This window comes from Prorops nasuta, unplaced genomic scaffold (genome assembly GCF_024137725.1).
Source record: "Prorops nasuta isolate Cenicafe-Biocafe unplaced genomic scaffold, Cenicafe_Pnas_1.2 PNAS00004, whole genome shotgun sequence".
NCBI lineage: Eukaryota > Metazoa > Arthropoda > Insecta > Hymenoptera > Bethylidae > Prorops > Prorops nasuta.
Genome location: NW_027116801.1, coordinates 1123840 through 1136567, shown reverse-complemented (window position 1 = coordinate 1136567; position 12728 = coordinate 1123840). Strand labels below are relative to the sequence as shown.

Here is a 12728-nt window from a genome sequence, read left to right as displayed (position 1 = left end):
TATTAAAATGTCTCGTTCTTCCCAGTTCTTGCTACTAACTCAATATACCGTTTTCACATCGATTTCATGAATTGTATCCATGCATTTAAGTGATAAAATATTCCTTTAGCCTAGGAGATGCTGCTAACCGGTGAGAAAGACATACTTGTAAACCTATATATTTTTAATAATGGTGGGAGCAGCAGACTTTTAGACAGTCTATCAGAATTACTAATGGACATACGTTATCAGTTTTTAAACGACAACAATTGCAAAAGTGTCCCAAGACTTTTAGCTGTCTGTACGTTACAATGGAGCTATTTAATAGTTCTTACTATAAAGTACAAAAAACACTTCTTACTCTCTGCGGCGCGTGGCCCTATGAAACCAATACATGGAGGTGTTTCATCTTACGCGTGATATTCGTAGTTGGAACTATATTTTTCTTTTCGTTACCACAGGTCCGAAATTTAATAACAATTTATAAATTCACTGATAAGCATAAATTCTTATTATCTTTCATCAATAAAACAGTTATTTTGTCAGCAGTGGTTAAATTTTCGAGAAAATATGAAATCTTTAGATACTATGATGGCATGCTTACCATTTTTTGTTTCATCGTTTATTGCTACGTGGAAAGGATATCTTCTCTACTACAATAGCAATGGTGTAAGTTACCTTATCATAATAAATAAATAGAATCAAATTTAATGTTTTAATGACTATTGTTCCTATTCGAAAACGATTCGAATAGTTGAAAATACTGTTAGAAGACTTAAAACGGGATTGGGAATATTGTAGTCATGTAGAAGCTGAAAGTAATATTATCAAAAAATACGCAAAACTGGGCAAATTAATAACGATTATATATGCCGGTGAGTTTATTTTTCTTGTATAGTTATAGGTCGTGTTGATCGTCTTCAATTAATCAATTATAATTTTTAGGCTCCATTCAAATGGTGCTCACACTATACTATATATCTTGCTGCGTTTCGCCCGTATTGGATATTATTTTACCTTTGAATGAATCTAGATCACGCTATTTCATTTTGCAAGGTGATTTATATGTTCATACGGAAGATTATTTTTTCTTCATCCTTACTATGGAATGGTATGGTATTGTAGTTGCAGCTTATTACACATGCGCGTTCGACTCTTTGTACATAACGTTTATGCTTCACATTTGTGGAGTGTTTGCCGTTTTAAGGTGAGGAAATTTAATTAATTGAGCTTATAATAAATTGATAACCGTGATTAAGTCTATTATTTTCAGTCAAAAATTGGAGACTTTAAAAGTCAATAATATTAAGAGAAAAAAATACAATCTGTCGCAAGGCAGTCTAGCTCCGGATGAAATAATTTATCGTCAATTGAGCGAATGCATTAAATTACATTTAAGATGCATTAAGTAAGTTTGATTTTTACCAACATTTTGTTTCTCTATTTTCCAATATCTCACCTATTATTTTGTAAGATATGTAGATCAGTTGAACTCCACGTTGAGCGCAGCTTTCTTTCCTGATTTATTTTTGGGAGTCTTGCTTGCAGGCGCATCAGCTTATATGGTTTGTCATCCACCTATAGTATAAAGTTAAAATAATCATTAACAATTTTTTTGCATGCAATGTAGTTCGTCACTAGCATGAACGATCTTGATCAACAAATACGAAATGGAATGCTGTATACATGCCAGACTTTGAGAATTTTTGTGACCAGTGTTCCAGGTCAATTATTGATTGATCATAGTAGTTACGTTTATACTGCTACGTAAGTTCTTTTTTAGAGAGAACATATCCTTAACGATTTCATGCAAAAAGTTAGCAAACAAAAAACTAGTCGTTTGAAGTAAATAGAAATTTACAAAAGTTTTGAAAACTTGGAATTTATTTATTCATCATTAATATATATAGAAGTGGGATTAGTTAATATAACACGTTTAAAATTTTAATATTTAAAAATTGCGTTGAAATTATTGTCCCGCCTCTTCCTTTTAAATCGTTACGGATAGCTTTTAAGTTCTTCCTCCGATATTATTCAAAACAACTGACATAGTACTATTTTAGCTGTAACAATCAGTGGTACGATTTTCCAAAGAAATCTAAACAATTGCTCTTAATCTTCATGATGGGAAGTATGAAACCTACAGAGTTCATCGTTGCTAAGATATTTACTATAAATAGAGATCTCTTTACCAAGGTAATATTTATTATTAATTTCCTTTAAATATGTAAATTTTGTATATTGCAAATTTTTTAATATTTTATATTTTGTCTCATTTTCCATTCAGATAAGTCGTGCTTGTCTGTCATATTGTACAGTGATGTTGTCTGTTCAAAATCGTTGAGATAACGGGAATAACCATAGCAATCTCTTTTGAACATTTTAATTAACTTATTCTAGTAGGTAATATATATGTGACATATTCTATCTTATAACTAATAAAAAGAAGAAGAAAATTTTTGAGGCTTTTACATTTATTCTTCAAAAGCATCGCGTAGATACGGGACATGCTAAATAGCAAGGCCCGTTATTTTAGGAAATTTTCGGCTATCTTGGGAACAATTTTCTCATTGAATCTTTGGCAGAGACATTTGGTTACGAAGAATTTTCTGTATAAAAATCGCTATTAGACTTACCTATGCTTAATCTTCTTGATAAGTGTCAAACCTACTCTATTTGTCGTTAGTAGGATTTTCATCATGAACAGATATCTCTTCAGTTAGGTAATACCTTTTATTAATTTCTTTTAAATTTGCAAAGTTTAACTATCACTCTATTTTTTATTTTTTATATCAGGTCTCTTATTCTTCTAAGATAAGTCGTGTTTGTATATCCTATTGCACAGTAATACCATCTATTCAGAATAGTTGAGATAGCGACTAGGACAAGATGTATCACTATTGAATCACGTAACTTATCATTTCTATTAGGTTCTGAATATATGATCCATTGTAACTTTTAGAGTAAATTAGAAAAAAACGAGACGAATGAACTTTTTTTATTTATTATCTTAAACCCCTTGCTCGAGTACGACACAATTTAAATGTAAAGGCTTATTGTTTAATAGCTCTTTGATTATTGTTTAAAACAGTAATTTACTTGAATATTCTTCAACTTCTATTTCCAAAAGAATACATTACTTGAAAAACTATGATTGATTGGAAATCCCTTGTATACATTCAATCATAGCAAACTCTTCGTTTGAATAACATAGGCTTTGGTCTCTTTTTCCATTCAGATAAGTCGTGCTTGTCTGTCATATTGTACACTGATGTTATCTGCACGGAACAGCTGAGACAACGAATTTAATCATATTTATCACTATTTAGCTATTTAATTGGCTTATTCTATAAGTTACTATATATGTGACCTATTCTACCTTAGAACTAATTAAAAAAAAATATTGATACTTTTACATTCATTTTAAAAATATCCCTCGCGAAATCGAAACATGATGAATTGCACAACTGGTTGTTCTACGGATTCTTTGACTATTCTCGAAAATAATACTCTCCTTGAATGCTCGCAGATACAGTAATTTAGTTACGAGAAACTTTCAGTAATAAAATAGCTTTTGGGACTTACATGGATAAAATTAATGATGAATACCAAAACAGAGATTTCAGTGTCGACGACTCGCTCTTTCCATAGACTTTAGCTGATGAGCGTTGTGTGAACTACTGAGCTAGCTCAGGCTCAACCTGTGTTACCCCCTCTATCTTCTTCTGTTTCACCCCACTCTGCACCTTGCATATGCAATAATATAGTACAAAGGCACAATCAGATATCCACATGTAAAAATGCATCTTCTCCCATTGGTCATCGTTAATTTTAGACTCCCTTATTTCATATGATTATTTTCTATTGCTTTTAACACATCTTTGCTGTAATGATCGGTAGTAAGATGTTTGGTTATTCCTTTTGAAAATACATCAATGAAAGCTTAATAACAGTAGAGTGGTTGTGATATTATCGTTTTCAGAATGGCACTTAAAAATCGTATTCACCTTATTAATCAAGTATTCCTTTAGTATTTTCTGCTAAACCATAAGAGGGAAACGGTTATAATAGCATATATTATTAATGGAAATAACGGGCAGAACGTCCCCATTGACAAAGAATCGCTAATAATGTTTTTTTAAATTGCTATTTTCCGATCGACTAGACGGCATATCGGTAAATGCCTTGTACCTTCCAGGTGGTAACAATGGATATCTTTAATAGCTCTTATTATAAGGTTCAAAAAGTACTTCTTACAGTCTGCGGAGGATGGCCTTTTCAAAACAATAGTACGTCTCTTATATTACGAATAATTTTTTTAAATGGAATTATCATATTTGTGCTATTACCTGAGGTCAAGTATTTTAAAAGAACCTATAAATTAATATTAGCAGTTATTTGATTTACATCGATTAAGAAAAATTTCGTATGTTATCCATCAGTAGGTGATTGATTTTTTAAGCAGTTTGAAAGATTTCGATGCTATTATGGCATGCCTACCTTTACTCAGTGGATCAATTACGGGGTTTGCCAAGGCAACAGTTCTATTTAGCAAAGCCGATCATGTAAGATGTGTTAGCCTCAAATATTTATCATCGATTAATCGATCAAAATATCATTGGAATAGGTAAAATTTCTACTAGATGAATTAAAACGAGACTGGGAAAATTTTGCCTGTGCAGAAAGCGAATATTTGATTATAAAGAGGTATGGAAAGCAGGCGAAACAAATAACGATGTTTTACGCTGGTGGGTATACACTTGCTCATTATGGAAGGTAAGCGACTATTACTTAAATCTGATAAAAAATATATGATTTTCAGGTTGCCTTTATTTACTAGTGATCTTAATTTATCTCATTTCTTACATTGCACCAATATTAGATCAAGTTTTACCTTTGAACGAAACTAGACCTCGTTTATTAATTTTACCAGGAAATTTGTATGTTCACACCGATGAACATTTTTTCCTTATTCTGACTTTGGAATGGTATGGCATATTCTGCGTCGCTCATATGGTCATGACAGTTGATACTTTATACATAACACTTATGCTTCATACGTGTGGTATGTTTGCTGTCTTAAGGTGAGAGAGTGATCGTATAAACAAGACTGCTTCTATATCTATTCTAACTCTATTGCAAAAACAATTTTCCTAACTTTAACAATGAATTTTTAGTGAAAGATTAGAGAATATAAAAATTTCGGAGGCAAGGAAAAACAATTGTCAGCTGATACGAAATAATACTGCTATAGCTGAAGATGAAAATAACTACCTGTATTTGATCAAAAACGTCAAATTACATTTGAGGTGCATTAAGTAAGTTTTTTATTACAAATTTTTCTTTTGTCTGCATTCGTTAGATTCCTTTTTCTAATTTACTTTCCTCGTCAAATTCTTTTTGGTACTTCTCAATCTGTCACTTTCTATCTTGCAAGATACGCAGAAGGCTTGAATTCTACTTTTAATGCACCTTTCATCACCGATCTTCTATTTGGGGTCTTGATCGCGAGTGCATCAGCAGTTAAGGTTGGTTGTCGTTGTGCGTGAAACTTTAAACTATTACTTTCTTTTCCATATGCAATATAGTTTGTCATGAGCATTAACGATCCTGATCAACGAATAAAATATGGAATGTTATACTTAACGCAATCTATGAGGATATTTTTAACCAGTTTCCCTGGTCAATTATTGTTTGACCACAGTAAATATATTAATTTTGCCGCGTAAGTACTTTTATAGAATACACCAGTACCGTATGTGCAAAAAATAACGATTTGTTCTTCATAGAGGAGTCCAAAATTAATTATAACAAAATGAAAACTTTATTTTTAACATTTAAATCTTTAATTTATCAGAAGGATACTTATGTTGCAATACACAATGAATTATTCTTGGCGTAATAGAAGCATCAACCATTTTCATTTTCAATTAACACGTTACAAACAATACCAGTTTTCTTCTTACAATAGAAACCACCCCTTCCAAAATATTTCATACTAAAATTTCGTCAACATAAATTCATATATAAAAATCGCTCGACATTGAAAAATGTATTGAAATAAATGATCATTTTAGTCGTGTTTTTAATTTTAATATTTACACAACTGCAATTGAGCAGTTCGAGGTTTAAGAACAATTGAAATACTTACAAATGAGTGTAGAAAAATTATTTTCTCTTTTCTAAAAACAGTGTTTTAGCACTGGAGACTTCTTACTTCTGCAATTACAGCGTCTTGTAGTATTAAAGAAATGTACTGAATGATTTTAAGTTTCATTAATGAACGAAGCCACAAATTTGAATGTTACAATTAATACGTGTTACAATTAATTATGGTCTCTCCTATATATTAAAATAATTACACCAATATTGCATATTTGACAATGAACTACTGACTTTTCAATTCAACATCGTTACTGGTGCTTCTTAACACTAGATTTACGGACGTTGATTAGACCTATTTTTACCAAAGTGAGATAATTTGAATAATACACGAAAATTGAAGTTTTATATATAGAAATTAGTTCTACTTTAAATTAAATGAAAGATTTATTATTAAAAAATTTATTGAAAACATTTTTTACATATAAATTATGATTTTGAAATACCTTTGAATGAGTCAAATTGACTCAGTCCGTAAATCTAGTGTTAAATAAATGTAGTGTAACAACCAAATTGTTTGTTGCTCTATTTTGTTTCAAGTAAATTAATACAGTTCAATTTTAGCTATAATAATCAATGGCACGAGTTTCCTGAAAAATTTAAGAAGGTACTATTAATGTTCATGGTACGAACTGTGAGACCAACTAAATTTATTATTGCCAATATGTTTACTATGGATAGAGATCTCTTCAGTAAGGTAACAGCTAAGTATTTATTTGAGCCTGTAAACTTTGTGATATTTCAAATTTTCTTACATTATATCTCCATCTCTTTTTCTTTTAAGATAAGTCGTGCTTGTCTATCATATGGCACAGTAATGTTGTCTATCCAAAAATCTTAAGATTACGAGTTTAATTAAAATGTGTACATGTGAGAGTTAAAAATGGACGTATATATATATAGAAGTTTAGGGATACATGCCAAATATAATTGTGTAAAATAGAAATACAATAATAACTAATGTTTCATTATTAAAACATAAATGAACTTTCCGACAATATTACAGAAAAATAAAATAGATTCACACGTTTCTGATATAATTTTTACCATGCGGGAGAACCGCTTCGTTACTGTATTATTAGATTTGTCTTTCCATTTGTTGACTGGCTTTTCATTTCGGGCGCCATTACTGTGAAGTGAATGAAATTGGGTATAGTAGTTTTAAAATCAAATTTAAAAGTATATACGTTGGCGTATTATAGCCCAGAATAAAGCACTATGTATCTCACTTATAACAATATTTTCTATGTTTAATTATCTGATGGGCTTTCCAAGTAAAGCTACAAGATTATGTAATAATACAAAATAAGAGTTTTTACATAGACATAGAGAGAGAAAGAGAGAGAGAGAGAGAAATTATAGATGACCTTCATGCAAGATATTGATGGATGGTCCCCTACCTTTGGTATTAGTTATTCAGTCATCTAGTTTCAAATAGGACACCTTGTACAGCGACCAACATTTTAAAAATAGCGGACCAAGAGTGATCACCTCCGGGTACCACTCTATGTCGCTGTACCTCTCTTTGCTCTTTTATTCTCATCTAACTGCAAAGCTCACCTGGTAATCTCTAACTGGAAATATTATCGTCGACCGCGCCAGCTTTAACGACGAATAATTGCAGCAATAACCTTACCTGCACCAATCCCAACTCTTTATTCCGTTTTTTGTTGAAAGAGCTATCCAATAAACACAAAATAGTCTAATAAACGTGTAAAAATAATGTAAATAAGGTAGGATACATCTTTAGGAAAAACATGTAATGTTTGTACAAACAATGTTTCTTAAAAATTATGTAAAGTCTAGCTGATCTACTATTTTCTAAACGATTTAAATACGTTATTGATTATACATCTTATCCTCTTTTACACGTTCAATAGACTATTTTGTATATATTTATTGTGTTAAAATTAAATATTATCACAATTAACATTTTTTATTTGAATAATTTTATCTTAGTAAATACACAGATTTACTGCATCTTTTCTTACTAAAACCCTGAACGCTATAATTCTTACTTTCTTTTTTTAAATCAATCTGAATTACTTTCATTATTGATGTACTGAATATTTTACTCATTTCTGCGTTGGAAAACCATATTTCCCTGTTGGAACTTAAACCTATTCATATAAGTTCTTTCTTCGGATGAAGAGGCCTAAACCTTGCTCATCCACTTCATTATTTCAAGATAATTAACTGATGAGAATTTTATCATCTACATATTCTTTATAACTAATTATGATTAAGATTTTATTGTGTAAAACTTGATATTTATTTTGTACTATGCACATAAATAATCAAGCATTTGTTAAATGAAATCTGTATTAGTATAGGGGAGACCGGGGTAAAATAGGGTACCGGGGTAAAACAAGGACCCATTAATATAACATAAACTACATTTCTGATTCAGTCATTAATGAGGGTATGTAATGGTGCCACTTGAAGATATTTGTCAGCAAAAATTTGTAAACATTGGCGCTTGATTACTTTCCAAACGCTTTATTTTTCATTTTTGCACATAATTTAAAAGTTTCCGATAATTTCGAAGTGTTCAGTACAAAATCTGGACTAACAGAGTAAATTTTCACTTAAGTCACTTAATTTGTAATATTTTTAACTATAATTTCGTTAGTCGTATTTTTAATTTACATACGATATATGTCTGTATAATATTTAAATACACTTTGTATGGTTAAGGGGCAAAACCGTACAGGGTAAAATCGGACCTCATACCTTCATTAATGACTGAATCAGAAATATAATTTTTCTTATATTAATGGGTTCTGGTTTTACCCTGGTACCTTATTTTACCTGGCTTTCCCCTAATAAATGTATTTATTGTAAAAAAGTATGCGCATTAACAAAATTACAAAAAGGATGAGTACAATGCATAAAAAATTTAAAATGGGCTCATGAAGGATGAACTGACTAGAAAATTGAAGATTTACATAATTTCTCATGTAATACATGCTATTGTATCAATTTTTTGTATCCAATTTGAATCCGTGGAGTACCCTATTTTACCCATGGGTCGGGGTAAAACCGTAAATTGTTATGTTTTTTTTTAAATTAAGATTTGATTGATCAAAAATAAAAATAATTATTTAATTTTGTGTCACCACTTTAAAGAAGGTTTATATTAAATCAAAGTCGTTTTATTTTCAATTTTTTTTAGTAATAACCTAAATATAAGCCTTTATCCTTAAGGGTACCGTTTTACCCCGGTCTCCCCTACTAACAGAATACCAAATTTAAAAATACAGAATTACATTTAATTAAATTTGTTTAAAAAAAATTCTTTGGTTCACTCCACTGAATACATTTTTATTTGTAACAATAAGTGAGATGCAATGGTGGATGGATACACGTTTGGAGCACGTTTATTTATAAATGTACACCATTATCATCGTAAATTTCGTATATCAAACAATTTTCGATCATTCTAGATTTTTATCAAGTATCAATACATCATTAATTGGTTTCGTTTGTTAAAACGAAAAGAAGGGAAAGAAAAAAGATTAAAACTGAAACTTTCAGATAAGAAAATGGTCTGTTTAGTAATTGGAAGCACGACAGAGGAAAAATTCATTTTATTTAAAACGCAAGAGCAGTTTTATCGTGGATAAGAAGGAGGCTCTTTAAGAATGAATTTATCGTGTCCAGGATTAAGGAAGGCACTATAACGAAATGAGAACAAATGTAAGCGACGAAGAAAAGGAGAGACAGTCGCGTTGGTCTTGGCTACTCTGAAGCTAATATGACAAATATATAATAGTTGGCATCTTTGTGCAATATATAGTTCGGAGAGCTGCTTCATCGTTGAATCGAGAATGCAACTCTGCCAAACGAAAGTCTTTACGTAGAGTAGCGAAAAAGCACCGCGCCAATTCTTGTTTTGAGCTGATTTGAAGAGTGCACGAGGGTACATGTTAAAATAGAGTGATCACTCTGGATCTGTCAGAGGGGATGGTGGAGGGGGGAGAAGGAAGGGGTGTCGAGAGGAAAGACTGGAAACATTGTGTTTGTACGCAAAATGAAATAAAAAAGGCGAACGTGGCAAATTGAATTTCTCATTCGTCCTAGGATGTCGTTGCAGTATGTATAGAACCTTTTAAGAACGCTATACAAAAACTCTTTATTTCCCTTATCCCTTTTATCCTTCCACAATATATTTTACACGTGTATACAGGCAGAAATGACGTTTACCGCCAATAGAGACGTACATAAGGGAGCTGCGTCCATTTGGAGGAATCATCAAAGTGACACCGAGCGAAGTTGATGAGACGTCCTAATTCGTGATGGTGGGGCACGAAGTAAGCAACGGTATGGCGTATTATCAAGTTGAAAAAAAAAAGCAAAAGAGAAGTTCTTATTTCAAACGAAGCACAAGGGGTGTGGTATGAGAACGGACAAAAAGTAAAAGATAAAAGAAAGAAGAGAGAAGAGAGAAGAGTAATGGAAGTTGAGCCGCAAATTGTTCATTAAGGTGCGGCTTCTTCGGAGCAAGAAAGAAAGATGGAAGTAGAGAGAAGGAAATAGAATTCGATGGGTTCGGGCTATGCCGGAGTAGGGGAAAAAGAGGGATGAGGGGGTAAGTCCGTTCCTGAAGTAGTACGTAGTCAAAGTACTTTGGATTTAATCTAAATCCTCGCAAGAGAGGACGCACGCCAAGAAATAACGGAAACGGAAAGGAAGCCGCTGAGAAAGAAACTTTTCTCGTTAGAGGGTTGAACAGGGTAGGATAGAGAAAGCCATGTGCCTATAGCAGAAACGGATCAAGAACTCTCTGTGTCGTGGTGAGCGTCGTGATGCATGCCTGGCGATTATCCTTCTTTGAAATGCATGATCTCCAAATGATTGAGGCCTTCCCCGACATACTGAAATCCCCGTCAAATAGACGAAGGATTCTCAATCACGTACAGACACGACACACTATTTCAGAATAATAATACCTCCACACGATCTGTCTTATATACTTGTATATATATTAGTACACAGGTATATACATACCTGCACAGAGAGATACTCGTTGTCAATATCGTTTGCCATGTAAGCACACAGTATCCCGATACAATTTTTCTCATCAGTGGATCCCATTGTCTTTTAGTATTTGAGTTCAATGTCTGTAATTCACGTTACACTGGGAATTTGATTCTCTGCAGTTTGCTCCGTAATACAATTAACTCTGTAAAATACGTAATGAAATATTCATTATCTGTAGGAGACTATATATTTTGATTAACTTTTGCAAATGTTTATTATTAACACATGCACCAGTTTGCTACGTTTATAAATATTTTTTTTACCATAATTTCTTAATTAATTGTTATTAAGAAGGTATGAGTGAAATGTTTATACTTTCATATTAATTACCACTGTATCTTGTAATATTTATGCACGTCGCTAATCTTACAAAATTACTTTGGAAATTTATTGACAATTCTTGGACTATATTATTTACAATTAATCGACGAGGAAGCTGTTTCCTTGGATCCAGTCTTGCTGCACAGTGCTTTGTATTACGAGTACAGGCTAGCCAGGGGGCTATACTCTACTTGATATATTCCACGTGCGCACTTGTACATTTACACGAGTACTACAAACATTCGTGAAAGGGAAATGTTTCTACGTGACTAACAATTTTACAAACATAATAAAGGAGTTCCGCGGCTGCCGACATCTTAGGGAATTTCAAAGGTCCCGATATATGTTACTTTATAGTGTACATAAGCACGTTTGCAATTTAACCAGAGATTCAATTAAAAATTATTCATGCAAGGTAATTTTGCAGCGTTCTAAGAAACGCGTCCATTAGGAAAATAAAGGAAAATAAAGAAGAAACGTGTTGACACGAACGATCATTGCTAGTCGTGGCTGCAGACAGCAACTGTAAAGCTCTTCAAGAAACAACTTGAAGAGCTCAAAGACCATCCAAGTAAGTAAGATAGAGAGAAATGTCAGTGGCAAGAGTGTCTGAATTAACCCGGTTGCCGTTTCGTTGGTAATGGGCGGGGCTTGCTCTTCGTCGCGTCGCACCGTGCGGTCTGTCACTGACATTTGCATCGAGTTGACTCCCGACTACTACTACTACTACTACCTCCCACTACCACTACTTTCTAGTACCAACACACCACAAGCGTTACAGTAATTACCGCGAGAACGGAAAAACTTCCGCTCTTGTACTACTCTCCGTGTTCCGACGGTACGTAAACCATTGCATTTATATTGATCGATTAGTACATTTGCAATTATTCAGTTTTTGCAATAAAAAACGATCAATATGCTCCAACGTTTTCCTCCTCCTCTTTTTTAATTCCCATCACTCTAGCAGGAGTAAAATAATTTCAATATATAATTGTGCATGAACAAAAATTTAAAAAGACAGCTGAATTAGTGTTGCTTTTTTATAGTAGAGTAAATATAGCAGAGAGTGAGGAAATAAGGGATGGAAATGGGTTAGCTTACTGCGCGAAGAGTGATCGACGTTTCCAGCTGGCAAATTTCTATCGAGAGTGCTGAGGTCCTTTCATATGCTTTCAACTTTAGTCAATTTTTCAAATAAAAATGAAAGTAGTAAAGATTTAGAA

General features: G+C 32.5%; 2 protein-coding genes across 2 annotated transcripts; both read left to right on the top strand.

Annotated features, from left to right (window-relative positions):
* Positions 1-117: 117 nt before the first annotated feature.
* LOC136772705 (odorant receptor 2a-like) lies at positions 118-2358 on the top strand. Its single transcript, XM_066725835.1, has 10 exons — positions 118-280; positions 322-440; positions 514-648; positions 734-854; positions 925-1186; positions 1253-1387; positions 1454-1544; positions 1610-1746; positions 2043-2175; positions 2267-2358. The coding sequence occupies exons 1-10, from the start codon at positions 118-120 to the stop codon at positions 2321-2323; spliced, it is 1353 nt and encodes a 450-aa protein (XP_066581932.1). The 3' UTR covers positions 2324-2358.
* Positions 2359-4159: 1801 nt separating this feature from the next.
* On the top strand, positions 4160-5881 carry LOC136772704 (uncharacterized). Its single transcript, XM_066725834.1, has 9 exons — positions 4160-4338; positions 4445-4544; positions 4607-4755; positions 4802-4818; positions 4862-5063; positions 5157-5297; positions 5342-5507; positions 5568-5682; positions 5769-5881. The coding sequence occupies exons 1-9, from the start codon at positions 4160-4162 to the stop codon at positions 5879-5881; spliced, it is 1182 nt and encodes a 393-aa protein (XP_066581931.1).
* The last annotated feature ends 6847 nt before the right edge of the window (positions 5882-12728 follow it).